General features: G+C 35.0%; 1 protein-coding gene across 1 annotated transcript in view; it reads right to left on the bottom strand.

Moving 5' to 3' along the window:
- Positions 1–17681, bottom strand: part of MALRD1 (MAM and LDL receptor class A domain containing 1) — a 233366-nt gene that overhangs the window by 103182 nt on the left and 112503 nt on the right. The window contains exons 26-27 of the mRNA XM_063176389.1: positions 13599–13844; positions 11806–11963 (exon numbers count right to left, since the gene is read on the bottom strand). Of these exons, the coding sequence (XP_063032459.1) occupies positions 11806–11963; positions 13599–13844 (404 nt within the window). The remainder of the gene's footprint in view (positions 1–11805; positions 11964–13598; positions 13845–17681) is intronic.

A 17681-nucleotide genomic window follows, 5' to 3' on the forward strand; every position in this document is an offset into this window, starting at 1 on the left:
CTTGCCCAGGATGCCTTTGGGAGAAAAAGCATGGTGGAGGACCTTTCCTTTCACATGTCATGGATCAAAGCACAGTTTGAGTGACACAGTGGGCAGGCAGGACACAAGCTGGGCTGGCAGGACAACTTTTCTGCTCTGACACTTTGACAGGCGCTTGCCAAGGTCAGAAACATTCTATTCACTGAGTCACAGTGTTTACATGATCAGTTCCACAAAGTGGGAATTATGGAATCAACCTGTGTGAAAGTCCTCTCCACTCTTCAAAATGTGAAGATTTGTGCATGAAGTACTAAAGAATTATCACTATAGCAGCCTTGTAAAATAAAAGCCCCAAGGCAAACCCAATTCACCTGAGCAAAGTATCTGGAACCTCCCAGAGATTTTGTTTGTTTAGTCAATTTTTCAATTTGGCAATTCACCTCTAATAATTTTGATTCTCTGCACAACACTGAGTGGAAGAAGGAGGAAAACATATATTTACAGAAATTCTGGTTAGAGAAAAAAAATAAAATTTGATAAAATAAAGGAAAAAGAAGTACATATCTCTGATGTAAACAAAATTTAGTTAGGAAAAGTAAGGTTCTTTCATATAGGATAATATCATTAAAAGATTAGTAATAATTTTAAGACTGACAATATTAATTTTTAATTCTTGTACTCTGACATAAAAACCTAGAAGGTTTTAATAAATATTTAATCTGTCACTTCAAAGCGATAAATCTGCAGGACAAGGATTGGCATGAATATTCCCTATTAATCATCAAAGTGCATCATATGCTTTTTCAGATGTATGAGAGAGTGATTAATGTCAATCAGGTGTCATTCCTACTTTGATGCAGTGGGATGTTCTCTGGGATATAACTGTATTTCTTTCTTTGTGGCATCTACTATACAGCCTATTTGTATTCTATTGCAATGTTTTCAATTCAATTGTAGTTTTTGGGCTTGTAGAAATATAGAACAGATCCTCTGGGATATTAGATTAACTGGACAGCCTCAGGGGACCCAAAACACTGAGGCTGAAAAAAATAATAAGTCCTTTATATAGTCAAAACTCAATTAAGTATTTTAAGCTTCACTGTCTTGATCCTGGATAAATGAGACATTTTTAAGAGAAATGTTTAAGTCCTGTCTCTATAACATCTAATGGATACAACTATTTATCTCAGAGAATGCCACGGGACCAGATATTTGATTTAATTTTTTAATCTGCAGTTATGAAATATATTCCCTAAAAATTGAGAGCTCTTATAACTGACAGATAGACCTGTAATAAAATACTTTTCTATCCAATGGCCACCACCAGGTATGTTGAAAGAAAAATGAAGTTAGAAATATATAAATATACATAGCATGGTAGGGATGTACAAGACCTCAAGACAAAATTTGCAGACAGATTAATGAGATCTTGGTATTTGCATTGCCAGCAGCAATGCTAAAAATTTAAGTAAATGGCAAAATTTACTGAAATATTCCAAATTCAAATATTTATCCAACATTCCTGATGGCACCCAGTAGTGCTCACTGAAAGGTATTATATAGACTTACAAGTCTACAGGAAGCAGTAGGGAAAGTAGCAGCCACCTTTCCTCTTAGAGATGTTTGCTCTACCATGAGACAAATCATACTTAAAATTCCCTTTGACATGGGGAGCAAAACGAAGAGAGACTAAAGTGATTGCAGCAGTGGTTGCTCTGTGAGAATCTATGCCTTTAAGTAATAGGAATTTGTCCCACCCAGGCTGGGACAAATTGCATTTTAAAAGCAAGTCCTGTGACCTTAACATAGGAAAAAAATCTCCCTGCTGCAGAAAGTACAGAGATCTCTTTCTAAGAAGTCTTTCCTGTGGTAGCAGACATAATTTTCCAGGAAAAGGCAAAATGATTGATCTAAAAACAAATATGGGAACACGTCAACCACACTCCAATATATATAACAGAATTTGTAATATCTTTTAAAACAAATATAAATAAAAATAAGGTAGAACAGGAAATTCTGTGGCACTTCTTTCTCTTCCATTAATTTATTTTTTGTTTTCAATCAAAATCCCTCAGAGCTCCTTCAATTTTTTTCCCAGTGCAGCAACTATTACATTACCCATTTCTGGTTTATAGTTTCAGTAGCTGTGCTAACCTCAATTCTCTGGTTCCACTTCTTCACTTTTTCCTTAGATCTTGCAGACAGTGCAGAAGTTTTGTCTGTGTTTTCTAAATGGATTTATTCCCTGAAGCAAATAAGCACAGAGCTAATTATCAGAAGAGTATAAACCTTTTACTGTGAACTGAGGAAATATTGCAGCATTTAAAAAGGCAAATCAAGAAAAATATAGCCACTAAGTGACAAAGCAACCCAAGAAAAAGAAAACTCCAAGGGATTTGTGGAAGAATGTACCTTCCCTACCACTTCTACAGTAGAAATTCAATCTCATTCTGTCAGCTTGGAAAGGCATATTTCAAGATAATGTAAAAAGTTTCTATAGCAATGGCGTCTTCTGCATAAAATCTGTAGCAGTTAGATTGGCATACTCAGAAAAATAAATTATATGCTTTAGGATATTTTGTTATCATTTACCATGACATTCCTTCTTTGGTCCTGCCACATTGTAATCTGTACCTTTTTTTCTCATATGCCCACATCTTTTGTGGATATAATTTATAAAACCATTCAGGTTTTCAACTACATACAGTGAAAATTCTCTTGTCAAACTCTTTAATATTGCTCTTTTCTAGACACGTGGTGTTTTTAAAAGGATCTTACTGCACCATTTTTGTCAAAAAATCTCAGATCTAACCTGAATAAACACCTAATTTCTCTGTGCCACAAATCTGGGTACAACTTGGAAGGAGAGGACTGCAATTTTTATAGAGATTAAATTCCAGAGAAACTGACTTTAACAAACTACACTTTTAACTATGGAAAAGTCTAAGATTAATTAAAGTGCAGCTAGTGAGTCAGGGGAAGATTTTCATTAGTTCCTAATTCCTTTCCATAGCCCACATACTCCTAAAGCAGCTAGACTGGGAAAAGACAAAAAAGGAGAACTCTCACTCTTTTAGTAACTCTTGAAGAATAGAGCTGGTGTATAAAGTGTTAAAGAGATGAAAATCAACTTAAATAATTTTTGACTGCTAATAAGCTCTTTGATAACATACTCATTTTAAGCTCCCATTGAACACAATTCTGAACTGAATCACACTGTCAAAATGCTCAGAATAATGTTGTGCACTGCAGAATCCTTCATGTCTAATGATATTTCCATGTCATAAATAACAAGAGTCTTCTAGTGTTCGCTGATCAATGAAATGAATTAGATGCCTCATGTATCAAAATTTAAATAGCACCTCTTCTGGATCACATTGGAAATTCTGATTTAAAGAAGTTTTTCTTCCATGCAGATCAAACTAAATTAAACTGGAAAGCAGTAATATACTAGAGGTGTGCTATTCAGTGGAAAGCATGAAAGGCAGCAGTGAGGTTCTGAGAGGAAGACCAAATAACATCTAAATATAGGCTGAAGGTTTTAAAGGCATGAATGGCAGAGTAGCTTTATCATCTTGTCACTTAAAAGAAGAAGCACTTTATTCAGATGCCTAAATGGGATGGTATAAATGTACAGAAAACAAGTGTAAGCAAACTATTTAAAGCTGAAAGATGGTTCACATTTGTGCCTTGATTTATTGATTCAGCCAAATATAGATTGAATGCCTGATCCACTGTAATTTCACACAAAACACAGTTTCTAATAAACTGAGAAGTTAAGGACATAAAATAAAGTTATACAATTGCATTAGCCTAATTTTCCACTGTGGTTTCATATGACCTTTCCACAACCTCTGCCTCTTTCATTTCAGTGAAAGAGAAACTGACATTCATAAAATTGGATGTCAAATAATAACTTAAATTATTAATAATAAAACAGCACCCATGGTATAGAACCTTATGTTAGCGTTATAATAAGAAAGGTGGGGTGACATATAATGGTTTAGAGAAAAGAGAGGATTTTGAAAGGAAATAAAAATAATATTACTTGCACTTTTTTATTCACCACCTTTCAATTGTTTTCTTAAGTTAGAATTAAAACAAGTTTAAAATATGTAATTCTATTTATATTCAATGACTGCTATCCAACAAACAAGAATGCTTTCCATTATATGAATATTTTTTTCTCTCTTGCATGAATTTGAAAATTAAGCAAAAAGGTTTGGCTCACAGTTTTCATTTAGTATGAAAATCTGAGAAGCATCCACATCATGTTTGGTTAGATATCTAACCATCTCAAAGGCTTCGTGTTTCTTGTTTGTTTGGTAGGTTGTGGGTTTTTGTGGCATGCTCAGTCTCTTTAGAAAACATGACCCCGATTCTACTAAGAAAGTGCTCATATTGTGATGACACCCACTTATTCCTGGTTCACATTACAGCCCAGCATTGCAGCTAAATGATAAACAATTCTCCTTATTTTTTGATTCCATAAGATCTGTACTTTTAATTAAGATTTATTTATTAGGAACAAACACACAAACAAAGAAACCCACCAACTTTCCATATCATCTAAACAACTGGAACCAAGGAAAAACCAAGGATCACAGATAGATTAAGGCCCTCTACAAATCTGGTAGATGGGAGCTAAGAAATGCAATTTTTAGTGTTCATCTTCTACTTGTAGTGCTTCTGCTGAAGGCAAAATCAAATATACCCTGCAGACCACACAGTTACACCCACATATTCCAGACTTAATGCAAATAGTCTGTAACTCCTGATTTTAGTAGAATTACTGTGTCATCTCTTGCAACTACATTAATTTAAACAGAAAATCAAGTTAACGTGGTTTCTTCAGCTTTAAAATCAGTTTAAAATTCCTTATTTGAGTTCTCTGATATTTTTTAATTGCAGATACGGCCTAGTAAATCTTGCAGAAACAAGTTACAAAAGAATGAGGACATGGGGAAGTGATGAGGGAAGCTGGAAACCTGAGGAGTACAACTGAAAAGAAAGACCTATTGGAAGAATTTGAGTCTACAAAAAGGAGAAACTGCAGTGGATGGACTATGGGATTTCCACAAGTGGGCAGGAAATTAATCTCTGAGCTGCAACGGCCCTTTCACCAGCGAGCACTGTGAAGTTACTGGGTTGTGGAAGGTTTTGTTTGCATAGTAAGATGGTGGGAAGAAAGTGGTGTCTCTCAAAGCTCCCCCTGCATTGACACTGTTATTCTCTGCTGCAAATATCTGCTCTCTACAACACTCTTGCATGTTAGTGTGGGCAATGATAAAACAATTCTACTTAATGGTATGGGGTCAACCTAAAAACAAATACATTTAGAGATTATTGCAATTGTAAATATGTGTACTTAAAAATTCCTAGTCTGATTCTCACAGGAAATTACCAGAATCAGATCCTCCCATAATTGTGAAATAAATTATGGCAAATACAGAAACACAACTGGTTTGGGTTTTGGTTTTTTTTTTTTTTTTTTTTTTTTTTGTTTATGGTTTTGTTTTTGGTTTTTTTTTTGTTTTGTTTTGGGTCGTTTTTAGGCTTTTGTTGTTGTTTTTGTTGTTGTCGTTTTTTTTTTTTTTTTTTGGTTGGTTGGTTTCATTTGATTTTTCTTTCTGAAGCTAATGAGAATTCAAAGCTGAAGGTCACCAAGAAAAAATCTACAAGGATAAAAATTAGACTCTTGTGTTAAGGACCATTATTGATTAATCAAAGTAATTTTAAGCACACTACAACTTGGCACTGCAAGCCTGCCAAAGATCAAGGACTATCTTGATCTTTATGATGCTAAAACTTATCTGTGAATTAAAAAATAAAAGTTGCATTAAAGGAATACAAAACCTGTAAAAGACTAATGTTCTGCTAGTACTACATCTGATCTTGATGAAGTTTCACAATGTAACATCTGCTCAGTTCAGGATTTATTTGAAAAAAAAGAAAGACGCTTTTCTCAGTGGAAGACCAAAGAGGCTTTGGGATGTAAAAAGCGATGAGAAAGGAAAAAGAAAAAAAAAAAAGATCTTCCACCTTTGCTGAGGTCAAATGGAACTCTTCGAAATGTTCAGGTTTTTTCTTAGAAGATTTCTAAGAAATTTGGAGAGTTTTTTCTAAGTGGGGCTGTTGATCAGGAAAATTAGATACTGTCTTGGAATTTTACATCTGATCAATATTTTATGCTTTGTAAAAGGTATCAGCAGGCACAAGGTTACATCTTGCATTATTTATTATCTCAAAAAAAAAAGGTTAATTAAATTTCTGAGTTCTTTAGAAGTGAAGGTGTGGAAAATGCTCAAAGCCCAAGGCTGTACCTCAGAGGCTATTGTTCAGACAAAGTCCTAGGCCTGTTTCACAGTTATTATAAAAAGATTTTATTTTGATGTCTGTTGCTGCAGTAAAAATCATTAAACAGCAGCTCTATGATCCTTCAAAGAACTCTGCCCTGAGACCCATTTAAATCACAACTTTCACTGCTGAATGCGTGCCCTGAAAAGTGCTAGAAAAATGCAAAATATGCCTGCCCAGCAAAGATCCCAGAGTCACTTCAAAGTCTCATATGCTGAAAAGCAGCAATGTGATAGCACTCTATGAGATTATAAGATGACAAATCAATAAAGTAAATCACTCCCAGAGATCTCTGACTTGAGGAGTGGGTTCAGCGAAACAACACTGGGGAGCTGTGCACTCTGGAGGAGACTGAAAGTGCATTTGTTATCCATTTCACATTATGCTACTTGGTGCCAGCCTGGGGTAGAAATCAGGAGGGTGGCACTAGCTCTGGGATACACGGTCTGTGACTCCAGGTGGAATGTGTCAGGCTATTGCTGAGTTGCTCCAATGACTCCGAGTGCATCTCCCTGCCTAAATCTGTCAGGCTGCCTGGTTTATAACCAGGCACTGCCCTGCATGGCCGGGACATGCCCTAGTCACACTAACCTATACCCTTTATCACCCTCACCTCCTGAGTGAGGAAAAAGCCAAGTTCTCAAAGAATGTAAAGAAAAAAATCCTAAAAATTCACATACGAACAATTTCACTTATATCTGTTTCTAGGAAAACAATGATTGTAGGTTACAAATCCTCTCATAAAATTCTCATCTTCACATTAAAGATGCCAAAATACAAGGGTGATTCTTTAACTCTTTTTTGAAATAATTTCTTCCTTTAAAGGATGTTCAAATATATTATTCTCTCTCATCAACTCTTTGGAATGAACACTTACATCTGGTTGCAGGATAGGAATACAATGAATTATGTTCTTCCAGTAACTGACAATAAGATTGAAATAACTTCCTAATGTGCTCATCTGGGAAAGTGAAACACACTGAATGGTATCTGCATTCACCTACAGTTGTGCATAATTGCACCTTCTATGTAAACTCTTTTTGAAAAATAAAGCTTTAAATGAAAACTGATTTATTTCTATTTAATCAGTCTCTCATTCTCAATTTGCTTGGAAATATTCTTGTGTCATTGGGTCAAAATCAGAATCAGGCCTAAAACAACACTGTTTGAAACAATATCTAAAAAATATAAAAAGTGCTGTTTGAGATTCAGAAAATACAAATAAAAAATTTTCTTTCCCCGGGAATTAAAAATGCCGTAAAAGTTACTCTTGCCAAGTAATACTGTATTTCACTGTATTTCCACTGATTTCCTTTAGAACTCTTGGGACTAATATTCTGTTATTCTCTCTCATTAGTCAGATGACATTTCATTGACTCAACTACAAGTTTTAATAACAGTTCACAGGTCAGTAATGGGAGTAAATAATTTAAAACTGCGTCCTTTTCCGAGTTGTAGATACTCATTAAATAAAGGCCATTACCACTATGCAGCTATATGGAACTAAATACTAGGAAAATTTACTCTTTGCTATTTGCTTTAAAGAATTTTGCTAATATCTTAATTTTGTCTACAAAATAAACCTTATATCTATGTTTATTAAATCTACAGATAGCCTACAATTTTTGGAGCATGATTTCTGCAAACTCTTAAGTAAAGCATACAAGCAAATCTTTGAAAACTTATTTTTTTCCTCTAGTTTTATGGAGGTCAAGTAATCTGCTTTGACGTTACCTGAACCCAATGCAGTCTCTAACTTCTGCATTAATGTGAGGGATCGATTGTTTTTCATGCAGTCAGTGAGAAGAATCAATGTAGAAATACACATTCTATTTTATGCTGTGAGGTAGAATAAGCAGTTTCCTTAAGCCTTATTCTTGAGTGACTTCCCATAGAAGTAGGGTCAATTATATTGATTTGTGAAAATGTGATTTTAAGGTACTTGATCCAACAAATACAAATGTCCAGAATATACCAGCTGGCATCTGCAGAACCTCTGCTGCAGATTTTCACACCCACAGCCTGGGATGGTAAAATTTAGCTCCATTAAAACTAACCAGGGAATTAGAAAATCCACTGTGACTCATCTCTACCTGTGCTGTGGCACCTGCTAAGCCACACATTTCTACAGGACAACTCTCTCCTCTCTACACTGGGCTGGTTAAAAGCAATAGCAATGCCAGGGGAACAACTGGGGGGGCTCCCAGATTTGCCGAGAAGCAGCAGCCAGGGAAAGGGTCTGTGCTGCAGCAGCCAGGTATAATTATTATACATTATTATTTTTCATCTGTGCTGCAGCAGCCAGGGAAAGGGTCTGTGCTGCAGCAGCCAGGTATTATTATTATATATTATTATTTTTCATCTGTGCTGCAGCAGCCAGGGAAAGGGTCTGTGCTGCAGCATCCCTGAGCAGCTGGATGCAGGTTGGGGGCTGGCTCCAGCTGCCTGCTGCCCTGGCCAGGTTAGGCTGCTGCTGCCACAGATTAAATGAGCCCTGGCTTTACTTGCCATGACCTGGTCAGGACTTCTTGTTTTCCTGAATGTCCTTTTGTCTTTGCTCATTTTTAACTGGATGGAGTTGATTAAATGCCTGGGTAAGGTCCACTGGAACTTCCTAATGAGATCCTGTGTGTATTAGCCTTGTTATTGTCAGCAGAGGGAGTTACTAATGACAGGTTTCACCTTCCTTATTCATCTGCATGTTTGTTTTTGGAGGCTTGTTTCAAGTCTTTGAGAGAATCTTCCCCTAACTGTACTAGATCCTCAATTATCTTCTTAAATTAAAATGTCTATATGGAAAAGCAATTGACATCAGTACCACAAAAGTTATTTTCAACAAATGGCTTTATCCTTTGCTGCTGATTTCCTTCTGCTTCTTTTTTTTGTTAATTGCAGGGACAGCTTAGGTGGTGGTAGAAAGCTATTTTTAGATCAGCAGAATAATGAAATGCATTATCCCTTTCACCTAATAGTTCTTGCTTGGCTCTCTATGAACATGTTTAAAAATGCACAGTTTCTTCTGACTCATAAAAGAAACTGAATGCTGACGAGGTGCCCCACCACCAACACTAAAACAGACACAGTGAACATGCTGCACCTGAACTTTGAAATGTCTCCTGCAATGGATGGTATTCTCTTATAACTGCCACAGTCAAAACATAGAATGTCTCAAAATCTCACTGGAAAAAGTTTTGATTAGTTATATCTAGATCTCTTTAGGGAATATTTTGTTTGCTTTGCACTGCTATCAAAAACCTTGAATTTGAATTCAGATGGGTAGTGAGTTGGTATTTCAGCTGCACTGAATAGCTGCACTGTCAATATCTTTTGTTTACATAAATGTTGAAGGGGTCAATTTGAAGAATACTATACATTTGCAGCTAGCTCAACAGCCCATCACTTTGACTGGATTATTATTATTCCATATACAGATGGTTTTCTTCAAAGAATATGTAGTACAATTTCAAGAGAAAAAAAATCAAAACAAAGAGAAAAAAATCAAAACAACAGTAACTTCAGAGAAATTCCATTGGAAAAATGTATTGATTTTCTCCAGCTGCAAACTTTAACAAAAGAGGTTCATGCTTGGCTATAGTACCCTTTTATGATCTTTTAGTTTTATTTCTGGCTGTTGTTTATCTCATAATCTGAGATATCTCTTTAGTAGTATGATAGATAACATACTTCAACTTCCTGAAAGTGGACAAGCAATGCATATATTAAGAAATGACACTGATGCATACCATGAACTATGATTTTTCTAAAAATGGCTTTTTACCTTTTCTTACCATTTTTGTTCCACTGTGATAATTCTGGAAGAAGAGAAATTTTTATATTGTTCATCACTTTTCCATGGCTAATACAGTCTTCTCTCAGTTAAACTTTGAATGGATGGAATGACTTCAGCCAGAGACAGTTTGCTAAGTTTTTAAAATTGAGATGGTAATTACCTTCCTAGATCATATTAACATTTTTATTTTCAGCTAATCACTACCTAGAGATTTGATTTCACTGACATTAACTTTACTTTAAATCAAGGGATACTCAATCTGGATGGAAATATCGAGGTATTGCAGTTTGAACCAGCAGGAGAAGCTCCAGTATGACTTCCCATGACTATGTGTTGTTTAATTAGATTATATTCCTTCAGACACTGCTGAATAGAAACTCCAATTAAAATATGGACTTATGGGTCCTTATAACAGCATAACAGGTGAAGTTAAGTTGATCTGCAAAAAATCCCAGGTGCAATGATGGAATAATTTTGTCTCCTTTACAAATTTGAACCTCTCTGGGGAAAAGAGCTGTATAAAATATCTCAATAAATATACAGTTACTTGATAAGTGGTCTGTTGTTATTTGTCTGACTAATTATTGAAAGAAATCTCCTGATGCCTGTCAAAGGCAATCAACCCAATGAACCTATTGTTTTTTATATTTCAGGCAGTCATGTCCTAAGTTGTATCTCTAGGTACCAAATCTACTGAAGTCTTTTATCTTTCAGGCTTTTAAATTATTTTTATATTATCCAGAATAATCCAGAGAAATAATTTTTAGTAATTTGTTTTCAGGGAAAAAATATAATTTATCATTTAAAGTTAAGTCAGCCAATATATGCATGGGAAATAAAGCAGAAACTTTAATGCAGTTCACCCAGACATTACTAGAGATATTGTAGGAAGAGAAGTTAACAGACATGTGGCAAATAAATTGCACCATGATTTATACTTGAATAACCAGAAGAGATGCGCAGATACAAGTAAGCACAGACTCATATTTGGTCACTGTATCTGAAGAACATTGATTATTAATTTCTACATAAGAATTACTTTCTAGTCTGAACCATATTATGATTTAAAAAAGGTTTTTACAAGCAGTTAATCCTTTTTAATGAACAGCAAAGGAACAGCCAATTTTTTACAAATGTCTGGGTTTTCACTTGCAAATTAATAACCAGACATTATTTTTAAGCAATTTTTTGGTTGTCTCACATTGAGTGAAGAAAAAATATTTCTAAATAAAATTGATTATACTCTGTACCCATTTATATAAAAAAATATTTAATGCAGTCATATTTTTGCATTTTATTCTCACTTTGTACATGTTGGTAATTTCTTTTGTGTGTCATCCCATAAGAACAATAGAGCTGTATACTGATAAATACCAATAAGGATGTCAGCAAAATATGAAAAGAGCCTCACATGAAAAAAATCAAAGGGAAAGGTACTATATGTGAAGAGGGGAAAATAAAAAGAGGATTTGGAAAGATTTTCTTTGGCTTTTCAGGTGGCTTTTCTTGGAAGAGAAATTCTAAAAGCATTAAGAGACTGGAGTAATAAAAACCAGCACAGAACCAGGAGGTGCGTGGGAGCTCTCCAGTCTGTCAGCTAAACAAGAGAATGTCACAGTGCTGAGCACAAACACCCTTACAGGTATAATATATTCAAAAGAAAAGGGGTTTTTTGTTACCTTAATCAGAACCTGAAGGTGTCCCATGGCTTTTGATGACTTGAAGTACCAGAAGCTCATCACACAACTCCCACTTGATTCTTTCCATATGGAACTCTTCACATGGGCTTTTTCATTTATTAGGCTTATTGCAGTGGCCTCAAGATATAGGAAATGTCCTGAAATTAAATGATGTATTACTGAAAAAATGTTTTACATTTTCAAATTAGATTTCAAAACTCAGCAAAGTAAAGGCAGGGATGTATGAAGAACATTTCCCTCATAAGTCTCATACTAGTGAACCTCAGCTCAGGAGAAAAAATTACCAGTTCCCATTCCTTGTGCACTTCTTATAATAGGAATAAAAGGAATAAACTGGTGGTAGCAACTTAAGTTTTGGGTGGACCTGTGTAGAAGACTGGGAACTCTTCCATGTTTTTCTGGCTACTTGGATTACACATCCCTGCTGAACTGCAGTAGCTTCAATTCTGACAATACATCACAGAATAGCCACATCATGATAAATTTCAGGATAAAGTCTCCTGAAAGGTAATCTTCAAAACAGCAAGTCCCACTATATAAAAACTTGTGGAACAGGAAAAAAAAATTATGCATGTATAAATCACTAGGTATCCCTAATGGTTCATATTTCCTTTGGTCATTTTTACTCTGTTTGAATATTAATGAACATATAAATTATTTAGTCAGATGAAATTGCAAAATTAGATGCCTAGAGTTAGTATTTTTCAACACTGAAATGTTCCTTGAGTCTTCCATCTTTATTTTTAATCAGAAGCATAAAAAGTTCTCCCAAGTTTTCAAATTCATTTTTTTCCTTTGTACAAATAAGAAATGTGTATATGACATAAATATAAATTTTATTATAAATAACACAAAAATTGTAATTGCACATCTACTAATGTTTGTATATCAATTAGGCAAAAAAAATTTAGTTGACTAGATAATGCAGAAAGAAATGGGTTCATTCTAATTTTGACACTTCCCTGGCTCAGATACGACCATAGATGTTTGCCATGGTGTTATGGGATCCAAAATCTGAGGTGAAGCACATATTTAACAAGTGTAGTTGTGTATTTGCGATAATACCTTAAAAATATATATTACTGACAATGCAAATGACTTTTTTTCCTACGTTTTTTGAAGTTCATTGAGTTTTGTCCTTCAGCAGTTTGTGTAAACATTCATGACTGCTATCATGTCTTTGTGTAACTCTGCTATAAATATTGAAATTTAAGGTCCGTTCTGAGCTCAGCTTTTGTGACATCTTTGTCTGAGCTATAGGACCTTCAAAAGCAAAGTATGAAGGCACAGAGCTTGCAGCAAGAACAAGAGCAGATAACTGAGTGCTTTGGCCAAAACAAACCAGGACATGCACTAACAAAGGAGATTTGTTTCCTTAAATCTAATTATTTAACATTATCTAAAATTAAAGTATGAATAGTCACTATGGGAAACTGTAGAGGTTCCTGAAAATGACCTCAGGCTCTGGAGGAGTGGGACCCAGTGGATCTCAGAGCTGAGCTAACTCACCTTTGCAAACTGCAGCCAGACCAAATGCCTCTCTCCAGACAGATATCAAATTATCTTGCCTGACTCATATAAAAAACAACTAAGATTCAATTTTCCTACATTAAAATTATTGTACAATGGTAATTCATATTTTTCTATTGTAATACATCTTGTTCATTAAAAATGACACCCTGATTAGAGATTTTAGAACTCCCCTGCTGCCCGTGGAGACACGAGACATTTCATGAAGACAATTATCCCTTACTTGTGAACTAACACCATACCAGTTCTGTTTCCAAGCGTGTGGTCCCCGGGAGGCCTGAGGCTTTGAGGCGAGCTGACCCCGAGCACCCAGCGAAAATTGTCAGCCAGGGAATTTTGCCAGCCACATCTGCCATTCTCAAAGGTGCAGGAAGTTCCACATTCACTCTCGTCTGTATTATCCCCACAGTTGTCTTCAAAATCACAGCTTTGTTCTGCTCTGTAACACTTGCCATTCTGGCACTGCCGATGGCCATGTGAGCAGGAGCCTGAAAAGAGAAGAATGAGGGTGTCCTGGTGAATCACAGCGCCGTGCATCCCAGCAAGGTTACTGGAAGGTTACATTTCAGAGAGCTTAATATTTAGGAGGAGGAGGGTGGTCCAGAGCAGTTTTATTAAAAGCCTTTGGTTCCCCTGAAGTACCAATCCATTATCAGTTTATTTCTTTTGTATTTTGTCAAGTGATTGCCTAAATAAATGACTGTTTCCCTTGTAAAGCCTCAGAGGGCAAGCTCCAGCCAGGCATTCCATCACTAACAAAGTTTTCTAGTCTGACTTAATTGCTGGCATTCTCCTTTCATGTGGTGTTGGATTGAATCATTTTATCTTAGCTGCAAAGTTGAGCCTACTTAGGAGCCCTAATTTGGAAGAAGAAACTTTTCTTTTAACTACAGAGGTTTGCCTTTTAATGGATTTTTTTTTATGAGTTCAGAAGGTTGATTGTGTCCTTTTTGTGCAGTCTTCCTGCCATTATTGAGGGATAATTCTACTATTGTACAGCCTAAAGATTGTAGGACTCAGACACAGGATCTATTTCCAAGTTTCATGTTTTCATTTTAGATCAATTTCTGCAGAACTCTGAATAAAACGTAGCAACTTTAGTACATTCTGTAATCAAGACGTGAAACACAACATTCTGAAACTGACCCCTTCCCATTTACTTTGTACATTCTGCTGTGCCAGAAATAAATGAACAAGAATAATTTTACTTTAAAATAGGAGTATGAATATATGAGCTCAACAGACAAAATTAGAATATGTATATATCTAAAAGTTGCAGAACTAGGGAGAATCTGATTTACTTGATACTGAAAATCACAGGGTGCTAAAAACTTGTTTCCATTACCACTGTATTAATTTAAAGGAGCTAACATTGACATAAGGCTGGATTTTATCAAGAGGTCTGAAAAACAGATTTATTACTAGAAAGAGGATAAGATATGGGGTATTCAGTTGTCATGTTGGCAACCTCCATCCCACGGCATTTGTTTCAGCCAGACTCTAAATTACAAATACTCCAAACTGAAAAAATGTTGTTAAACCTTTGTTTTCGTTAAAGTGAAAACAAGTCACTTGATTTCTAGATATCAGCTAAAGAAAACAAGCATTAACCTCTCCTCTTCAAGTTAAAATCCTCCTAATGCAATTCTTATTAAAATAAATTTAAAATACAAACACATATTGGAATATGATAGCAATATCTAGCAAGATTTGCAGGGAAATTATTAAATTTTAATTCCTGATTTCTTAGCAACATAAAAATATGTATCGGGTTAGCAATAATATCAGGCAAAGATCTCCAAATCTGGAGACAAGAAAAATGGGTGATCTCTGACCAGAAGAAAAAGACTTGTTTGAAATTCAAAACTAAAAGTTTACAAAAGCATCAGTGAGAATTTTATTAGTACGCAATTTCTGAAAATGGTCCTGGTCAAAAGAATGGTGCAATAGCATCAATGAATCAGTCAGTGACCATCAGAAACTCCTATCAATCTTCTTCAGAATTTCAGTCATCTCTGTTGTGTGAGTGACAGAGATTAATTATAAAATTGCTGCCTAATTTAAATGGCATTTGTTTTTAGGAGCTAGTTATTATAATCCTACCTTTCTTTTAAGTGATTGCAGTAAGAATTTAGCAAAACATTTATTTTGTCAACAAACTAGGAATTTAAATTTCAGGATGCAATTCATGACTTAAAATATTTTCCCTTGCAGTTCAATGATCAATAATTTCAATAACTATTGAATTTTGAGGTCCCTTTGTAGCATTGTTTTCAATTTCAGGTTAAAAAAAAAAAAAAAGCAGAGTTGAAAAGTGGAAGTCTTTGTTTCCTGAGGAAAAACAAAAAACTCCGTCTTGAATCCTGGCATGAATGAAACTTTCCAAGCATGTGTAATGAATGATATTACACTGCCCGAGTCTGTAACGTGACTTGCTTCTGGATGTCCTTCCATAGTATAGCTTCTCTTTAAACGTCATTTCTAAGGCTTTAAAACTGTAGGGAAAAAAAAAAACTTCACCAAACAAACAAACGACCTTCCCTCCTCCCAAAAGAAAAAAAACAAACTACAGGAAAAAGAATTTTTTAGAGCTGTCTTTCTTTCTTCCCTACTTTTTCCTAATGTTAGTTGTTCAAACAGTCCGTTCTACAGATTCCTGTGGGTATGAGAGAGGTATTTAATTGAGAGAAATTTCTCCTTAGCAAGGTTCAGTAAATATTTCCTCCAATCAGAGTTTCTTGAAGATTATTTGTGGGTAGATTTTTGTCCTATGTGGTAGCTGCATAGACACAACTAGGCTGCAGTAGAGCCTTAGGGGCTGTTAGAGCCCCTTTCAGATAAATATCTTTCACCTTATAGTTATATGTATCCTTCAGATAAATAATCTTTGAATTGAAGAGGATTTATACAACAGAGGAAAACAGCTGCACCAGTTAATAATCCCCTTGTTTATGTACCCTGAGCAAAATCAACAGGTAAAACATTTATATTTTTAAACATGTTTTAGGAGAAGGATTAATCTCCTTATTTTATAAGGGTGTTTTTCTTAAATGTATTTTGGAAAAAAAATTAAATTTACCTGCCAACATCAAGAGAGAAAATAAATTTTTCTTGAGGACAACCTGTCTTATTATTGAAAACTGAGGCAAAGAGGGTCTCAAATACTCAGCCTTTTCCTCATTTTTTTCTCATATTACCCCCTGCATCCAATAAGGGAGGGAGGTTTTCCTTGCCACTCCTTTTGCTATTAATGTATTTATAAAAATATTTTTACTATCCTTTCCGGAAGTGGCCAGATTGTGTTCTAATTAGGATTATAATAAAGTTGTTAAACTTAATAAGTTGTTAACCTTCTTAAAGTTATTATATTTAATAGCATCAGCATCAGCATTGATATTTTCCAAACCAAAACCAAATCAAATGAATGATATAGTTTATAATTACTGGAATAATCCATCAATAAGTGTGAAAATCCAGAGCTGCTTCAAAATATTTTCAGAAGATTTTATTTACATTCACATGGCTAGAAGCATACCTTCTTCTAAATCAAAGCTAGAGTTCCTGTAGAACCATAGTCTGGTATAGAGGCCAGAGTAATTAATCAGCAGACTGAGTGTGACATCCCAGGGAGAGGAGCTTTCTGGATAATTTAGATCTCTGAGTTTTTCTCTGTAAAAAATGCTCCATTATCCTTCTTGCTCTGAGTTGACATTACTGTATGACTGAAATCTATGTGTCCTTAAAAAAATTATTTGTTAACAAGAACATCTTTCCTCTGCTATCTCACTACTATAGCCCAAGGACACAGGGAAAAGTGCTTTCATCACTGTTGATGATGCATAATAATACTGACTTGTCAATGCAGGTATGTGAAAAATGCATCTCATTTCAAAAGCAAAACTTTAGAAATTAAAATAATTTTGAAAGACTTTTAGATGTTGGGGTGTCAGGAAAAAAAAAAAGATTTAAAAAGTATTAGTGTATGAGCTTTTTTTTTTTTTTCTTAAGGAAAAAGGCTTTATTTTCTCGAATTGAGTGCAAACATTTGGTTTTGTAAACATTGCAAGTACTTTGACATATTTATTTGCATTCTGAACAACTGAAAGTTAGAAAAACAACAGCTTGAGTTCATTTACACAAGGGAATTTTAGAAGAAACTGTTAACTGTCAAAGTTACTGCCACAACAAAGAGCAGACGAAAGCTCCAACAACCAAAACTTTCTCAATCAATTTCTTATCTTGACCATTCCCACACACAAACACAAGAGAAATCTTTTGCAGTAATTACCAAAAAGAACCAAAAACATAAACAGCAAGGTAGGATA

Source organism: Melospiza melodia, chromosome 1 (genome assembly GCF_035770615.1).
Source record: "Melospiza melodia melodia isolate bMelMel2 chromosome 1, bMelMel2.pri, whole genome shotgun sequence".
In the NCBI taxonomy this organism is placed as follows: Eukaryota; Metazoa; Chordata; class Aves; order Passeriformes; family Passerellidae; genus Melospiza; species Melospiza melodia.